We start from the raw sequence: 17,706 nt of genomic DNA, 5'->3' as shown, positions 1-17,706 counted from the left end.
GATTGACCTTTGAAGTCCTTTTTAGTTCTTATCTTATGATACTGTGACTTTCTTAGAAAGAAAGAGTAAGAAATGTAAAAGTGAAGAAGAAAAAAAAAGAAGCAAGGAAGGAAAGAAAAGAGGAAGGTAAGAAGAAAAGAGAAAAGAAAGGAAGAGAGGGAAAAAGGAAGGAGGGAAGAAAGGAAGGAGGGAGGGAAGGAGGGAAGGAAGGGAAGGAAGAAAGGAAGGAAAGGAAGGAAGGAAGGAAAGGAAGGAAGGAAAGGAAAGGAAGGAAGGAAAGGAAGGAAAGGAAGGAAGGAAGGAAAGGGAGGGAAGAGAGGAAGGAAGGAAGGGAGGGAGGAAGAAAGAATGGGAGGAAGAATGGGAGGAAGGAAGGGAGGAAGGAGGGAAGGAAGGAAGGGAGGAAGAAAGGGAGGCAGGGAGGGAAAAAGACATAGAGGCATTGTTGGAGGGTTTCCCTCACTAAAGAAATCACAAGTCTTTGCAATATTGGTGTTATTATTACCTCTGAGGTACTGTCCAGCTCTCCAGGTTTCTGAATACTGTTGGGGAAAATGGTCTGAGGAAATGTTAGTCAGGCTCTTGGAACAGCAGAGAGTCAAAGAAATGCCTGGATAGAAGTGTAATGTTCCAAAGAGGAAGGGTGGGGAATCTTTCAGATGAAGCCAAACAGTGGCTTACAGGGTTTTCAATTTGGAATCCTGACTCTGTCTTTCTCCCCCAGACAGCATAGCCTTCTCAGAAGATGCTGCGACCACAGTAAACTCCATTGATGGGAATTCTTATCCCTCTGAAGATGCACCTACTCTGGTGGGTATTTCTAATCTCACACTGTCTCATTTCTTTGCCAAGCTTAATTCCACGAACTGAAGACTAGATTGAGATACAACAGAAAGCAAGGAAATGGAATGGCTCTCTAAGGAGGCTCAGATAAGCGGAATAAGTATCCAAAGAGTGATGGTATCGCCTACTGGCTAGGACATGGGGCTTGGAGTCAGGATGGGCTACTTTGCTTCAAATCCTACTTCCCTTGTTCTCTGTGTGACCCTGATAATCTGTAATCTCTCTACCTCAGTTTCTTCATCTATAAAGTAAGAAAGTCACAACCGATGGTCTCTAAAACCCTTCTAAATCTAACTCTATAATCCAATGAAGCACTGTGATGAAGAAGTTGGAAAATACTTGTTCTTTCCAATCCAAGAGGGAAGAACTAAGAAGGAAAAGAAAAAGATGCAGGGAGACAAATTTAGTTTTGATACCAGAAAAAAACCCCACAAAACAACTTCTTAACAATCAATCAACTTTTAGGTTTTTTATTTATATCAACTATTTTTTAATGTCATCCATCTGTCATGCAATGAATATAGTGCTGGGTGCTAGTGATGCATAAAGAATAAACCAATTAGTATTTACACACATATATTGTATCTAGGTTATATTGTAACACTTGTAAAATGTATGGGATTGCCTGTCATCTAGGGGAGGGAGTAGAGGGAGGGAGGGGAAAATTTGGAAAAATGAATACAAGGGATTATATTATGAAAAAATTACTCATGCATATATACCGTGGAAAAAAATTCTAAAGAAAAAAAAAAGAATAAACCAATTAGGGCAACTAGGTGATACAGTGGATAGAGCAAGTGGATAGGCAAGGGATGGAGTAACTTTCTGGTTGTTTTTCATGTCTTGAATATTCTTCTTTCTCCATGATGCTCCTGACTTCCCTGGCTTCCTCTAAGTCCCAATTAAAATTCCATTGTAATTCCACTGCTTTTCCTCTGTTAATTATGTCCTATTAATCCTGTCTATAACTTGCTTTATGTAGATTTGTCTGCATGTTGGTTCCCCCATTAGATTATAAGCTCTTTTGTCTTTTTTTTTTTTTTTTTTTTTGTATCCCAATTGTTTAGTACATAGTGCCTGGCACAGAGTAGGTAACCAATAAATGTCAATTGATTGAATGAACAACTACAAATACATCCAAAGTAGTTTGGAAGGGAGGACACTAGCAATTAAGGAAATAAACCAGGAAAGATTTGATGTAACAGATAATGCTTCCACTTCATCTTAAAGGATGAGAGGGACTCTGAGAGTTAGGAAATGGGAGAATGCATCCCAGGCATGGGGGTCCGTCCACAGAGTATGGACATGGTGACAGTATTCAAAGTAGAATGGGCTGGCTCAGAAGTCCTCCTCCTGGAGATCAAGCAAAGGCTGTGCTGTAGATGGGTTTCCTTTCAGGTATGGGAATGAAATGATCATGGGGAATCTTTCCAGTTCTCAAATTCTGGGATAACTGTCTGCATAGATCTCAGAGGAGTTCCCTGCACAGAAGGGATTTTCCAGGGCTGTGATTTGTTCTTCCTGTCCATAACTATTCACTGACTTTGAACTTTAGGGAGTGAAATGGAGGAGGGGAAAGGGGTCTAAGTTTAATTGTGAGCAAAGGACCCCTACTCTTCTCCCACTCACCATTGCTCCAAAGTAGATCAGGGCAGAGGCAGTGTCCTTCATTAACTTTCCAAGTTTCCCTTTTGTGATTTGTTGTCTAGATCCAACTCTGGGAGAGAGGCCCTTGACTGCTCACACATAACATTATCCTGAGCCACTGTGTACCTTGGCGTGGCTGCATAACTGCAATCCTTGTTGAATTCCATTTGGAATTCCATTTCCAAGTTGGCTCAAAGCCCTCTGACCTCCCCGTAGGATAGGAGGAGCAATAAGAATGAACATCTTTTCTGAAGAGGACACTACCCACTGCCTTTCAAACTGAATAAGTTTGAATCAATGTGGGTGTAGTCTAATGGACTCGGCAGACCTGGGTTCAAATGTCAGCTCTGCCACTCACTACCTATGTGACCATGGACAAAACACTCAACCTTCTGGGTGTCCAGATTTTCTCACCTTTAAACTAAGAGGATTGGACAGCCCCCATGTCTATACTCAATGCCTTTACACAGGCTGATCCCCGTGTCTGGGATACACTCTCTCATTTCCTAACCCTCAGAGTCCCTCCTATAAACTGGATTGGAATCTTCGATTAGAATTACTTATGTGATCTTGGTAAGTTTCCTTACTGGACTTCCAGATTTCATCATTCTTAAAATAAGAAAATTGAATTAGGTGGACCTTGAAGGTCCCTTCCAATTCTGATCTCTACTCCTCTAAGTTCTCCATCCCACCACTTTCAAACTACCCACAAATATTTGAGCACTGCTCTGGGAAAAGAACTATTCTGAAGATCAAATAGAAAATCCTCTGTTCAGTGTTCACAGCCCTTCCTACTTCCCCCCATCACCTACATTTCTAGTCTTCTCATTCCTACAGCATCCCCTTCATGATTCAGTGAGACGTAGCCACCTTGCAGGTCCTCAAACAAGACCGTCCATCTAGGCTTCAGGCATTTTCACTGTCTCCCATGCCTAGAACTCCCCCTCCTCCTCTCCATCTCCTGGCTCCCTTCAAGTCCCAACTAAATTTCCACCTGCTACAAGAAGGCTTTCTTAATCCCTCTTAATTCTAGTGACTTCCCTCTACTACTTATCTCCTACTTATCCTGCATGTAACTTGTTCATACATGATTATTTATATGTTGTCTCTCCCATTAGAGTGGGAGCTCCTTGAGAGCAAGGGCCATTTTTGCCTTCTTTATATTCTAATGCTTAACATAGTACCTAGAACATAGTAGGTACTTACATGTTTGTGTCTTGAATTGACATTTTATTTAATTTTTTGTGCCTCAGATTGCCTTTATTTCTCACAGGACTGAGATTAGAAGCCTGAGTTTTCTCAAACAACATTAGCTTTTTTTTTTTTTTTTTTTTCAGAGTTGCATTTATTTATTTATTTATTTACTTACTTACTTATTTATTTGTTTGTTTGTTTGTTTGTTTTTTTCTTCAAGCTTTTTATTTACAAAGCATATGCATGGGTAATTTTTCCAACATTGATCTTTGCATAACCTTTTGAATTGCCAATTTTCCCCTTCTTCCCTCAACCCTCTCCCTTAGCTGGCAGGTAGTCCAATATATGTTAAATACGTTGAAATACAACAACATTAGCTCTTAAAGAGACCGAGATCAAGGCAATTGTCAGTCAAGTGTCTTGTCCTCTTAAGTATTATGAGATTAGATGAATTTCCACAGAGAACAAGCCTGTAATAACAGTAATGTTCTGGGCGGGGGGGGGGGGGGAACTATTTCCTTTGCTTTGATATTTTCAAAACGTAACACATGATCCCTATCCTTAGAGAGCTTACAATCTGGCTGAGGAAGAACATCATGAAAAGACAAAAAAATTAATCCTGTAATAACATTTCTTTTGTTAGAATTGTTGTATCATATCCCACCGAGACAGATGCTTTATGCCATAGAAAATCCTGGCTGAGGTGACACTGTCAGTGGAACTCAGGTCCCAAGAATGGAAAACAATACAAAGAAAAGTCTCCTTCCTCCTCCTGGAAGGCTACTTACTAGCTCTCTACCTGCTTTTCTCATTTATCTGCCTCACAGGTGCCCACAAGAACCCCAAGAACTAAACATACCCCAGCAATTGAGGACAGACCTACTCCAGAGCCCACAGTCCACACCAGAGAGAACTCCACGGACTCTAGGGTTATAACTGACCATCCAAGTGGTAAGAAACCAATTTATTTATTTAAAAAGCTTCAATTTAGGTACTTGCTATAATATGTAAAGGACAGCTAAATGGTACAATAGATAGAGCACTTAAGGTCTGGAGTCAGGAAGACCTGGGTTCAAATGTGACCTCAGATACTTTCTAGCCATATGACCCTAGGTAAGTCATATCACCATTTGCCTCAGTTCCTCATCTGCAAAATGAGCTGGAGGAGAAAATGGCAAACCACTCTTATTTCTTTGCCAAGAAAACTCCAAAATGGGGTCGCAAAGAGATGGAAACAACAGAAATGACTGAGCAACAATAATAATACATGAGGGAAAAAGACATCTGTATCCAGAGAAAGCACTATGGGAACTGAGTGTGAATCACAACATAATATTTTTACTTTTTTTGTTGTTATTTGCTTACTTTTTGTTTTCTTTCTCATTTTTTCCTTTTTGATCTGATTTTTCATGTGCATCATGATAAGTATGGAAATGTGTATAGAAGAATTGGATATGTTTAACATACATTGGATTACTTGTTGTCCAGAGGAGTGGGTGGGGAGAAGAGAGGGATAAAAAATTTGGAACCCAAGGTTTTATAAAGATGAATGTTGAAAATTATCTTTGCATATGTTTTCAAATAAAAAGCTATTATTTAAAAATAATAATATATAAGACATTTTGCTAGGTCTTAATTATACAAAGACAAAGACAAAAAGAAAACAACTCTATCATTATTCCAATGGGATAGACTTCATAGTCTTCATTTGTAAAAATTTGCCTCCCATCATTTGGTCCTCTCTATAACCCTGTGAGGTAAGCGCTCCAGGTATTAAGATATATAATTCTTTTACTTGTATCCCATTGCCCAGCACATTGTAAGTGTTTATTAAGCTTGACTAACCCCATTTTATAGAGGAGCAAACTGAAGTTCAAGACTTATAGAATAAGTATCGGAAGAGACCTTTGAAGTCTTCTTGTCCAACATTTTCCACCAATCCTCTCATTTTACAGATGAGGAAACTGAGGTACAAAGAGTTTATATTATATACCTAAGCTCATACAAGTAGTAAGAAGCTGGTCTTTGAACCCAGATCCTGAGACTCCAGAGGCTGGTTTTTTTCATACTACCAAACTACCTTTACTGGCTTTGATTTTCCCCAAGGTCTTGGAAACTGGTAGAACTGATAAAGGAACCAAAATTATAGTATCACAAGATTGTCATTTTGGAATTGGAAGGGACCCCAATGTCTGCCTAGTCCAATGACCCTCTCCCCCACTCATCTTTTCTATCCATGGACATTTGCTCACTGGAAATTCCCTAGACAAGGGGTAAACAAAATAAATTATGGCTTGAGGGCCAAATTCTGTTCTTTTTGTTTAGTAGTTAAGAATGGTTAAACAAAACAATAAATAAAGTAAAGCTTTATTTTAAAACATAAAAACTTATGTTTTATATTTCTTAAATAACTAGGAAAGATTCCTCCTGTGGACACTAGTTTGCTAATTCCTGCATAGACCAATGAAATTACAGGTCAAGTATAACAATTTGAGGAAGGAGACAACCCTAACAGTCTGGAGTAGGCTATCTCAGGAAAAGTTTCCAGAAAAAAAAATGTAACTATAAAGCTTTAAAGTCTACAAAGCATTTTACAAATGTCTCCCATTTGAGCCTCTCAACAACCCTGGGAAGTCAGCATTACAGACACTATTTATACCCATTTTACAATTGAAGAAATTAAAGTTCAGAGCGGTTGCAACTTTTCCATGGTTGTGTAACTATACAACTAGTGTCAGAAATTGAAATTTGAACCCAGGTCTTCCTGATTTCAAATCTGGTGTGATCCACTGCTTAACAGAGAATAGCATATGGGTTGAAACTTCAAAAGGTAACAGGAAATTGGAGAAATATGAATTGAAAATTTGAAAAAAAAAAAAAAAAAGGAAGAAAGTGTTCATCCCAGACATAGAGGATATATGCAAATGTTTGGGGATGGTCAGTTGAATGATGTTTTTGGAGAAAGACCAAGGATGCCATATTCCTTGACTCTAAAATAAGCACAGGCACCCTTGTAATATCTAATTCACAGGTTTATTATAAGGAAAACACTTTGCAAACCAAAAGACCATATTCAAAGTCACTCTCAGATATATGGAGGTTGATCCACTTTGACTCCAATTTTTTGTTGATTGGCCACAGACCATCTTCACTCAAATATGAATGGCATAATCATACTTCAGGGTCTCTCATATGGAACACACATCCTTAGATCAATTGAAGATTCTGGAGGGAATGGGTCTGCTACCATCCAGGTGCAGACAGCCTAAATCTAAAGCATTCTTGCTTTCCATTTTCTATAGGCAGCAGGATTTAAATTTGTGGATTTGCATTGACTCAGAAAGCAGAAACTTTGTCTCGATGAATCTGTTTACCCATCTGACAATAAAGCAAAGAATCATCTGACAGAGATGTTAAGGATTTAGTACATGATGAGGTCAAGGGGAAAAGAAAAGTGACAATGATCAACCTGATTGGGAAAACAAACAAAATCCACGGAGAGATATCCTAGGGGTCTTTTCAGACACATAAATGGAGCTAAAGTACCTATGGGGTTCACCAGTTATCAGGAAGAAAGCAGCCAAGGAAAACTTTTACCATTTTTGGAAATCATTGATTAGTCCTGAAGAGCATCTCCCTTAGATAGAGTTCAAGGCCTTCATGCAGTTGTGTGACCATAGTTAAATTAATTAATGACCTTAGTCAGTCCTTTAAGACTGCAAGTTTAATCTAACTAGCTACCATTTATATGTTGTCATGTTGGACTCTTCATGAATACATTTGGGGTTTTCTTGGTAAAGACACTGGAGTGGTTGGCCATTTCCTTTTCCAGATCATTTTTACATGTGAGGAAGAAAAGAAAGCAAGGTGACTTGACTCACACAGGGTCACACAGCTAGGAACTATCTGAGACTCTTCCTGAACTCAGGTCTTTCACCACCTCCCTATATCATTGTAGTCTATCCATTGTATAACCTACACAACCACTTATAATACACTTTAAAATTTATAAAGTGCTTTACAAGTACTGTTCATTTTATCCTTACAAAACCCTATGAGACAGGTGTTATTCTTATTCCCATTTTGCATTTGAGGAAACGGAGGCAGATAAAAATTAAGTTATTTGTCCAGGGTCACACAGGTAATAAATTTCTGAGGACAAATTTGAACGCAGTCTTCTTGAATCCAAGCATAGCACTCTGTCCATGGTACCATCAAGCTGCCTAAATAGAGAGACAAGTTTGGGTCCAGGAAAATCTGGGTTTTAATCCTACCTCTGACACTAACTAGCTTTAATACCATGGACAAATTTCTTAGCCCCTCTTACTATTACTCAGTTTCCCTATCTGCAAAATGAAAGTAGTAACACTTATAGGGCTTTATAGCATTGTTGAAAAGCTTAAACAAGAAAATACAAGTAATATTCTTTGGAAATTTAATTTTTAAAAAATGTCGGTTATTATTCTATTAATAATCTCAAGGGGAAGGACTAGATTTTCTAATTTGTTTCCTTCATCTCCCATTATGAGAACTTAAGACTTCATACCTCAAACAGTAAGAATTATATTTGTAATGATGAGTTTTATTCAAGAGATGTAGTTTCTAGATCCTATTTGCCAAAAATATTGTATGACCTTGAAAATTAATTCTATGTCTTCTTTTTTAACTCTAAAAAATCAAACAATAAAATATCTGCCAGGCTTATTGTTCTATCTTCTAAAATAGTTGAGAATAAACAAGTTATGAATTAAAGGGTCATCAGCTTTTAGAAAGAAAAACTCCTTAAGAAAGGAAAATGAAGGGAGTAAGTTAGTTAATCCCCTGCTGGAACATTTTATAATTTAAGACAGCATAGTTCTGACATTCTATGTTTTTAGGTCTAAGTCTAAGTCTAAGGTCCTCCCAGCTCTCACATTTCACATTCAAGCATCCTTTCCCCCTTTGTCATTTGATGTCCTTCTACCTCTGATATTCATGTTTTAATGTCCCTCTCATGTTCTAATGTTCATTCTAGTTTTAAATCTTATAAACTATAAATGATTAATTATTTGTGATTAATTAAAATAATTAATAATTAAGACCAATAATGAATGGTAACATACTTTGAAAATTACCATTACACTTTCCTTAGCAAATATTTTCCTCACTCCTGTTTTTGTTATCTTCTACCTAATCTGCCATCCTCTGAAGTAAATTTCTTCTCTATGATTAAATCCCAGTTTTTTTCTAACATAGCGCTGTTGTTACATCTCTCTTTTTACAGAGAAAGTGGGTGGAGAGACAAAGACAACAACTGAGAAAGGTAAGCTAGAAAGGGTTACTCAAAGAAGCCACTATTCTTGTCATCATTTATATTCATAAACTGTATTTATCAACAGAAGCACATTAGAGCTCCTATAAAAGAAAAATTTACACTTTGGAAGAAAGATCATTTGAATGGGGGAAAAGAAACAAAGTGAATTCTGGGTAGTTATATTTTTAATCAAAAGACAAGTTAAAAATTTTTTGAAATCTTTCTGCTTAGTGGCAGCTGTTGTGAATTCAGTATTTCAATTCAAACCATTCCAGTGAGGGCTAGTCAAGCAGTTCAAGATTTGATACTTATTCAAGACTTTGTATTAAGTATAGAGGGCCCTAAAGACCAACAAAAAAGAGAGACCCTGTCCTCAAAGAGTTCATACTCCACTGGGGGATGGAACATTTGCACAGATAAGTAAATGCAAACTCATTTTAGGAGAAAAAAAGGATTACTAAAGGGTTTCCTGTAGGAGCTGGTATCACAGATGAGACTTAAAATAAGTCAGAATTCTAGGAGGTTGATATGAAAGTGCATTCTAGGCACAGGGTCAGCCTGAGAAAAGGTTTAGAAGCCAGAGATGGGGATGGAATGTTTAGTTCAGGGAATAGCCATTGGGGCTATTTGGCTGGAATAAGGAGTGGGTATAAAGGGGAATAATGTGAAATAAGTCTCCAAGGTTAAACTGAAGCCAGATGGGAAACAGCTTTAAATGCCCAAGATGACAGTTTATGGTTATTAGAGAATCAGGGTTATTTTAATAACCCTATAGAAACTCTTCCTAATAATTAATAGCAGAGTTGAGATATTGTTCTTTAAACTCAATAGACAAAAGCCTATTTCATAAGAATCTTGTTATAGCTCAAGGTCAGCCATTGTATTATGCCCCAATTTTCAATCTCAACCTGGGTGACAAGAGGACAATAACACATTTTAGAAATTTGCTGCTATGATCACCGTGAACCTAACATCCTAACACATGTAACTTAATACAAATCCATCCACACTTTGGACTAGAATGTTGACTCAATATATTGCTAGTGAATGGATATTATTCTTCTCCATCTTGTTCTGGATAAATTACCAATATTGCTTCTTTTTTGCTTCTCTTTCTCTATGTTAGGAGGTTTGGAGACTGTAACATTAGTGGGAATCATTTTGGGAATCGTGATCACCATTGGTATCATTGCTGGAATCATCATTGCAGTAGTGAGGAAAATGTCGGGCAGGTACTCGTAAGTAAATATATATACACTGACATGATATGTGTGTGATTAGTGTATTTATTCAAAGACCCTTGAGGTAAAGTAGAAAGAACACTGAGCTTGGATTTGGAAGAGACCTGAATTTGAATTCTGCCATTTCCTAGTTATATAATCTGGGGCAAACCCCTTAGCTTCTCTAAGCTTTGGTTTTCCATTCCATAAAAATGGAGACAAAAGGACCTTTAGAACTCAAATCTGGACTCCAGGCTTGGTACTCTTTTCTCTGTGCTATCCAGTTGCCCAAGTTTCCTCTGAATTTACTTTTTTGAGGGCCTGGAAATTTTTTACTGTTTGGTTGGTATATAACCAAGTATCAGAAAATAAGGCATGGACGGCACAGTACCGGGTTAACAGATACTTAGTGAAGAAAGAGATCATATGGATTATATAATAATAGAAGAAACCATAGGTAATCTAGTCAAACCTTCTCATTTTACAGATAAGGAAACTGAGGCCCTCAGAAGAGAAATGATTTGAATAGAGTCATTTACCTCAGTCACTATCAGAAGCAAGATTTGAATCCAGATCTTTTTGAGTCCAAATTCAACTCTCTATTTATAGGTTAGTTGGTATACTCACAATCAGCCAATCTCTTTGACAATCTCTTTGTTTTTATTTTTCCATAGGCCATAGATGACTGGAGAATTATGTCCTTCTGCCAACTATTTTATTTTTTAAAGAGAGCTCCTATTTTAGCTTCCTGTGCCCATGTGAGAAGATGATCCATGGAAGAGCTGCTCCTCCAGTTCTAAATCCGTGGTGATCCTAGAACTCTCCAAGGGTTCTGAGCTGAAAACAAGAAGGCTCCTACAGCCTGTGATTCCAAACCTATGTTATTTTGAAATCATTTTTTATTTTTATATATACACTTTGTAAAAGTAGGTGACATGGCTAAAAAAGCTAACAGTGGATAGGAAACAAGGAAACAATGATTGATGAGCCCATACGCAACCAAAATAGCAGCATGCGAATCTAGGGTGCTAGAAAGTTGTTGAATTTTGGAATTCGGAACCCTGACCTGAGGGCTGCCATCGAAAGCCAAAAGGAATGTGGAAATATTGACGTTCACTTTACTCAAATTGTACTGCTTGTAAATGGGTCATTGGATCATAATTCTAGAACCGTAGAAATAGTTGTGGGATCAGTGGGGCAGGATGGACAGAGCCCTGTGTTTGTATCCTACCTCTGATACTAGATATGTGACCATGAGCAAATGACTTCATCTTTCTAAACCTCAGTTCTCTTATTAAAATGAGAGAATAGAGTCATAGACTTAAAAAGCAGGAGGCATAGAGGTCATCTAGTCCAACTTACTCATTTTACAGATGAAGAAACTGAGGTCAACTGAATTTCCCAGGCTAATGCTTACCTATATCATTAACTAAGGCAGTTGTGAGGATCAAATGAGAAAATGTAGGTAAATCATGTTGTAAACCTTAGAAATGTCAGCAATCATTCTTAGAGGCTACCTGGCCCAACTCCCTCATTTCATAGTGGGGAACTGAGGCTCAGAGTGGTCAAGAGAGTTACTCAAGATCACACAAAGTGATAAGTGACAGCTCTAGAATTTGAAGCCAGGTGGGGGTTCCAAATTCCAAATTCAAGACTCTTTCACTGTACCATGCTGTTTCCCAACAGGTGTTCTTAGACTCTCTGGTGGGCTGAAGTGCATAAAACCTTATATTTCTTATTCTTTAGAATTTGGAACAAGCAGTGATCAAAAAGCATCTTAAGCCTTTGTGATCTAGGGAACAGCTGTTTCTAGTTGGTTGGAACAAAGTACTTCAAAGACTCCCTTATGGAGTCAGCCTTTGGAGTTAGTAAACAGGAAAACCATGATTCTGGAAAGACAGTCCTTCCCCCGTCATTCCCCAAGGCCTCCTGGGCTGCTTAAGAAGCTTCTCCAGCAAGGAATTGCTGGCTCGATGTTATGAGCTGACTGCCTTCCACCTCTGTATCTTTGAAATGAATGAGCCCAGGGTGGTTCTCCAGTTAAAGGAAGACTGGCTTCTGATTGCCTGCCAATACCACATCACTATAACCCCTCTGATGCTTAGCATGTGGCCCTGCTGGGCTAGATCATACATTGCAGCTACAAAGCTGCCAGTAGCTAATATGACTCAAGCTTAAAAACAGTTTGCTATATATCTCGAAAACATGAAGAACCCTTGTACTGGCATATACCACAAACAGCAGAATGTACCAATCTTCCTACGTTTATTTGCCTCTTTGACTTTTGTCACATTGGAGAAATGTATGAAATGGAAAATGAGTGTAGCAAGAGTCGAATTTTAAATAGCCGTAAGATTTTAAAGCACATAAAACTCAAATAAAAAAAGCTTTCCCAGTCCTTCATTTGTTGACCTCACATATTGAGAAGTGAATCAAATTTCCTCATTAGAACTCATCATCTCAGTACTGACAAATGCAGCACACCCTTTTCTGAAGGTCAATTGAGCTATTTTTTAAAAGACATCCTTATTCATTGACACTCATCTTGGAATGACTGGATATAGTTTCAAACCTAAGCTCTTCAACTTATCCAATAAATTGATGTAGAATGAGAAGTTATTGCCTGAGAAATTTAGCTTGTTCCTCTCCCAGGTTTTTGGTTTTGTGCCAACATTTGGATGTTATTTTATATAATCTACTCTAGGGTAAACCTATCCATCACCAACATATTACGAATTAAGCACACAAGAGATGGGAGCAGATGCTCTAATAAAGTGTGGTTGAAAGAAGAACTTATAAACACTACATTTTTCAAGTTAACTCCCTCTCCCCCACCCTTCACATTTCTGTATAGTGATTTATAACAATTCCCTTAAAATTTTTGTTTCCTACCACTTCTCCCTTCTTCTCTTCCCCACTCTGTGAAAAAAATAAGAGTCCATTTCAAGTTATACACTGGACCCAGTGCCTGCTGGGACAGGACAGTGGGTTTCTTAACACTGTTTAACACAGTGTAGATATTTTCAAATAAAGCAAATAGTTATGTATGATGGAGATTTGTGTATTTATTGGGAATCGCCATGGAGTTTCGAGTGGGAGGGAGTCTCTCTTGGGAATATCTCAGAATGAAATTATGAATGGCATTACAACTTGCCATGTTAATTGAAGAAATAAAATTAATCATTTGTAATCATGGAATGGGACATGTTTTATGCCTTTAAGAAGTCAAAAATATCCAAGAAGGATATTTCACCAAGCCTATAGTCTAGGTCTTTTTCCACTGAGTAAAGGAAGCAAAGTAAGTGGGAAGTTTTACATCATGGTCTACCAAGCCAACAATATTCCAGGATGTGAGCTAGATCCCATATTAAAAAACTGATCAAAAGAGAGAAGAGGATGGTAGCAATTTGGGCACCTTTTCATTTGTGATCATCGTATAACCTCGTATATGTATGTATGCTCTATATACTACATATCCATTATATCTAATATTATAATATAGCATCTAAGTTAGAATCACTTAATATGCAAGTTTGATATTTTGACTGACAGTTTTTGCTAGCTAAGACGAGGCTCATTCATATACACACACACACACACACACACACACACACACACACACACACACACACACATATATATATATGAACTGGTACCCTTTAAATTTCATTACTTTGTGTCAAAGCCTCAGTTGTCCTGTCTTAGTGATAGCTCTAATAAAAAGGCCCAAGTCAGACTATATATTTCCTCTCAGTAGAATGTAGCATATTCTAGAATACAAATTATTTTGTTTACTTAACTCCTAGTAGGTTAATTTGCTAGTTAAATTGACATAGCTCCTTTGATCTCTCTGATAGCATCCTCTACAGGTTCTCTCTCTTCAATTATACTTTCATCTCAATTCATTCAATTAAAATATCAGAGGCTCATTTATATATATTTGCTATTGAGTAGACTTCCATAAAAGACTGGAAGATAATAAGATTTGAGTTCTAAATTTACCAACTCTCCTATACCCTATACTGTATATATGTAAATATACATATATGTTCACATTTGTATATGTGCATATGTATATATGTGGATAGATTGATAGATTGATGGAGTGATACATAGATACATAGATCATTTCATTCTGGAGACCACAGTTTAGGAAGGTCATTGAAAAGATGGAGAATCTTACAGAAGGACTTTGAATGATTGAAGGCTCTTAATTCAATATCATATGAAAAACAGTGGAAGGAATTGGGGTTGTCTGGCTTGGGGAAGAGGAAATTTAGAGTTATTAAGGGGAAATCCAGGTTGGAGAAAAATAGACATAATAAATATCTCATCTGAAAGGTTTGTCACGTAGTAAAATAATCAGATTGTTTTCTACTTAGCCTCAGAGGACAAGACTTGAAATAACCTAGAGAAGTTGGGAAGAGGTGAATTTAGGTTTGATATAAAGGAAAATGCCCTAATAATAAGAAACATCCTAAGTAGAGTGGGCTGTCTTGGGAAGTAGGGAAATTTTCCTTACTGGAGCGGAGCTGGATGATCCATCTGTAGAGAGGAATCTTATTTAAGTATGATTTGAATGAGGTGGCCCTGAGATCTTCTCCAGGTCTGAAATTCTGGGGTTCTATGATTTTGCCTCCTAAAGGAGAGTTTCTTCAAACAGACCCACCCCCTCCAGGTCAACATTTTGTTTTCCAAGTGAAATGTTCATACATCATTTTTTTCTTGGTGGTCCCCAAACATTAAGCCTTTCAGCCCAATGACTGGAATCTCTACAAAGTTCAACATGTGTCATATCAGAAGATTTATGATATTTGGAAAAGCCTGGGCAGAGGTGGAAATAGACATAGAGAGAGGATGTTGGGATGGAGTTTAGCTTCCTGGCAAAATGTTTCCATCCCTTTGGCAGGGCGGAAACAGCCAATGTATGGTTCAGAAGTCATGCTGCCAGGTTGGAAAGGGAATTACCATTGCTCTGCCTGATCCCAGAAGGCATAACTAGGAGTGATGGGAGGAAGCTAAGTGGGACCAATTTAGGTTGAAAGTAAAGAAAATCTTTCCGATAGATCTCTCCCAAAATCCTACTTCAGTAGGAATGGCCTCCTCACTGGAAGTCTTCAGAAAGATACTAGATGTCAGGCAAGAAATAGAGAGGATTCTTATTTAGGTAAAATTTTGACTAAATGGCCCATAAGTCCCTTCCAACTCTGACATTCTGTGATACTTAATACATAATCATGGACAAGACTCAACAATCTCTGAACCTTAGGGTTTTTTAAATTATAAAATGGTAATAATACATACTATAATATATTATCACATAGCATTATTATTTAGTATAATATGATGTCATATATAATGCAATATAGTATATGGAATATATAGATATTATATATTACCTATCTTCTCAAACTATGAGGCTCCAAGTGGGATCTCATAACTGAATGGAGGGATCTCACAATTCTGATTTATTATCAGTAAATGTTTTATTTTGTATATCTATTTTATTTTTATTAAAGCTTTTTATTTTCAACAACTACACATGGTTAATGTCTCAACATTTAGCCTTGCAAAACTTTGTGTTCCTGTTTCCTCCCCTTTCCTCACCCCCTCCCCTAGATGGCAAGCAATCCAATATATGTTAAACATGGTAAAATATATGTTAAATCTAATATATGCATAGATATTTCTATAATTATCTTGCTACACAAGAAAAATCAAATCAAAAAGAAAAAAATGAAGAAAATAAAATGCAAGCAAATAGCAACAAAAAGAATGAAAATACTATGTTGGGAACCACACTCAGTTCCCACAATTCTCTCTCTGGGTGCAGGTGGCTCTCTTCATGGCAACATCATTGGAACTGGTCCGAATCATCTCACTGTTGAAGAGAGCCACATCCATCAAAAGTGATCATCGTATAACCTCGTATATGTATGTATGCTCTATATACTACATATCCATTATATCTTAATATTATAATATAGTATCTAACCTCAAAGGTTTTGTGTAAGAATCAAATCTTTGAATAAATAAACACTTAATAAAGACCTACCACTGCATAGACACTGCACAGAACACTGGGGGATACAAAAAGAGGCAAAATAATCTTTATTCTCAAGGAACTTACAATCTAATGGAGGAGAAATCATAAAGGTAAATATATACAAACAAGGCACATACAGGAAAAGTAAGAAATAATCAGCAGAAGGAGAGTACTAGTATAAAAAGGGGTTGGAAAAGACTTCCTGTCCAAGGTAGGATTTTAGTTGACAGTCAGAAGAAGCCAAAAAATCAGTAGAAACAGTAGCTGGAGTTCAGGAAGAAGAGCATTCCATGAGTAGAGACAAGTGGAGAATATTAAGAAGGACTAATATCCAGGACCAAGGTGATGACTTCCTAATTTTCCTCTGTCCTTGTCACATCTCAGCTGTGATTGATTCTGGGCAATAAAGTTGAAAGAGATAGATAAGCTGCAGGTGAAGAGGAAGGGATAGCTATCAACATGATGAAGGATCTTGAGTCTATGTCATATGAGGAGTGCTAGAAGGAACTGGGGTGTTGAGCCAGGGGAAGAGAGGAATCAGTAGAAATATGAAAGCTGTCTTAGAAGTAATTGAAAAGCTGTCATGTGAAGGAGATAGATTTATCTTGCTTGACCTGATGAGAGAGAATAAAGAATAATGGATAGAAGTTATAAAAAAGGCAAAATTTAGATCAGATGTCAGAATTTCCTAACAATAAGAGCTGTTCCAAAGTACAATAGGCTGCTTTCCCCTGAGAAGTAGTGGGTCCCCTGTCTGTGGAGGAATGCAAACAAAGGCTGGATGACCACTTTGGAATATTATCATGGGGACTTTTAAAAGATTTCAGTTGGACTAAATAGATCCTGAGACTCCTTCCAACTGTAAAATTCCTTTAAAATTAAACTAGTAATAAATTGCTTTGTAAACCTCAAAGATTCCTCCGTCAATTGTAATTAAGCATTATTATGATTAGATGCTTCAGGGTTTCTTACTGAAAAATTTGAACACAAATTTGAACAGAAAAGAAAGCATTGTTTAAAGTCTTCTTCTCTAGACCCTCTGTTGGGAGAGACTTTGAACATACAAATCATGCCTCTTCAAACCCCTCTAAATTTTAAGACATCAAATGAAGTTACTGTGAATTCAACTCAACTCCACAAACATTTATTAATTACCCAATATGTGTTATATATACTATTAAGTGTTAAAGAGGCCGTGCCCCCAAGGAGCTTACATTCAGGGATGTGCTGGAGATGGTTGATTATAACATTTTCATTGCGACCATTTTTGTTGTTGTTGTTGTTGAGTTGTTTCATTAGTGTCCGATTCTCTGTGACCCCATTTGAGGGCTTTTTGGGGAGCAAAGATACTAAAGTAGTTTTCCATTTCCTTCTCCAGCTCACTGGAGTTTGATGAGAAAACTGAGGCAAAATGGATTAAGTGACTTCTCGAGGACCCCACAGTTAGTAATTGTCTAATGCCG

At 37.4% G+C, this 17,706-nt stretch overlaps 1 protein-coding gene across 2 annotated transcripts in view; it reads left to right on the top strand.

Annotated features, from left to right (window-relative positions):
* Nucleotides 1–13,251, top strand: part of PDPN (podoplanin) — a 42,102-nt gene extending 28,851 nt beyond the window's left edge. The window contains exons 2-6 of one of the 2 annotated variants that reach the window (XM_074306223.1): nucleotides 725–810; nucleotides 4,512–4,635; nucleotides 8,948–8,986; nucleotides 10,104–10,215; nucleotides 10,872–13,251. In XM_074306223.1, coding sequence (XP_074162324.1) covers nucleotides 725–810; nucleotides 4,512–4,635; nucleotides 8,948–8,986; nucleotides 10,104–10,215; nucleotides 10,872–10,878 — 368 coding nt within the window. In that variant the 3' untranslated portion in view covers nucleotides 10,879–13,251. The remainder of the gene's footprint in view (nucleotides 1–724; nucleotides 811–4,511; nucleotides 4,636–8,947; nucleotides 8,987–10,103; nucleotides 10,216–10,871) is intronic. The other variant, XM_074306224.1, reaches the window with a different exon arrangement.
* Nucleotides 13,252–17,706: the final 4,455 nt, after the last annotated feature.

Source organism: Sminthopsis crassicaudata, chromosome 3 (assembly GCF_048593235.1).
Source record: "Sminthopsis crassicaudata isolate SCR6 chromosome 3, ASM4859323v1, whole genome shotgun sequence".
Classification (NCBI taxonomy): Eukaryota; Metazoa; Chordata; class Mammalia; order Dasyuromorphia; family Dasyuridae; genus Sminthopsis; species Sminthopsis crassicaudata.
This window is presented reverse-complemented; position numbering and strand designations above follow the sequence as displayed.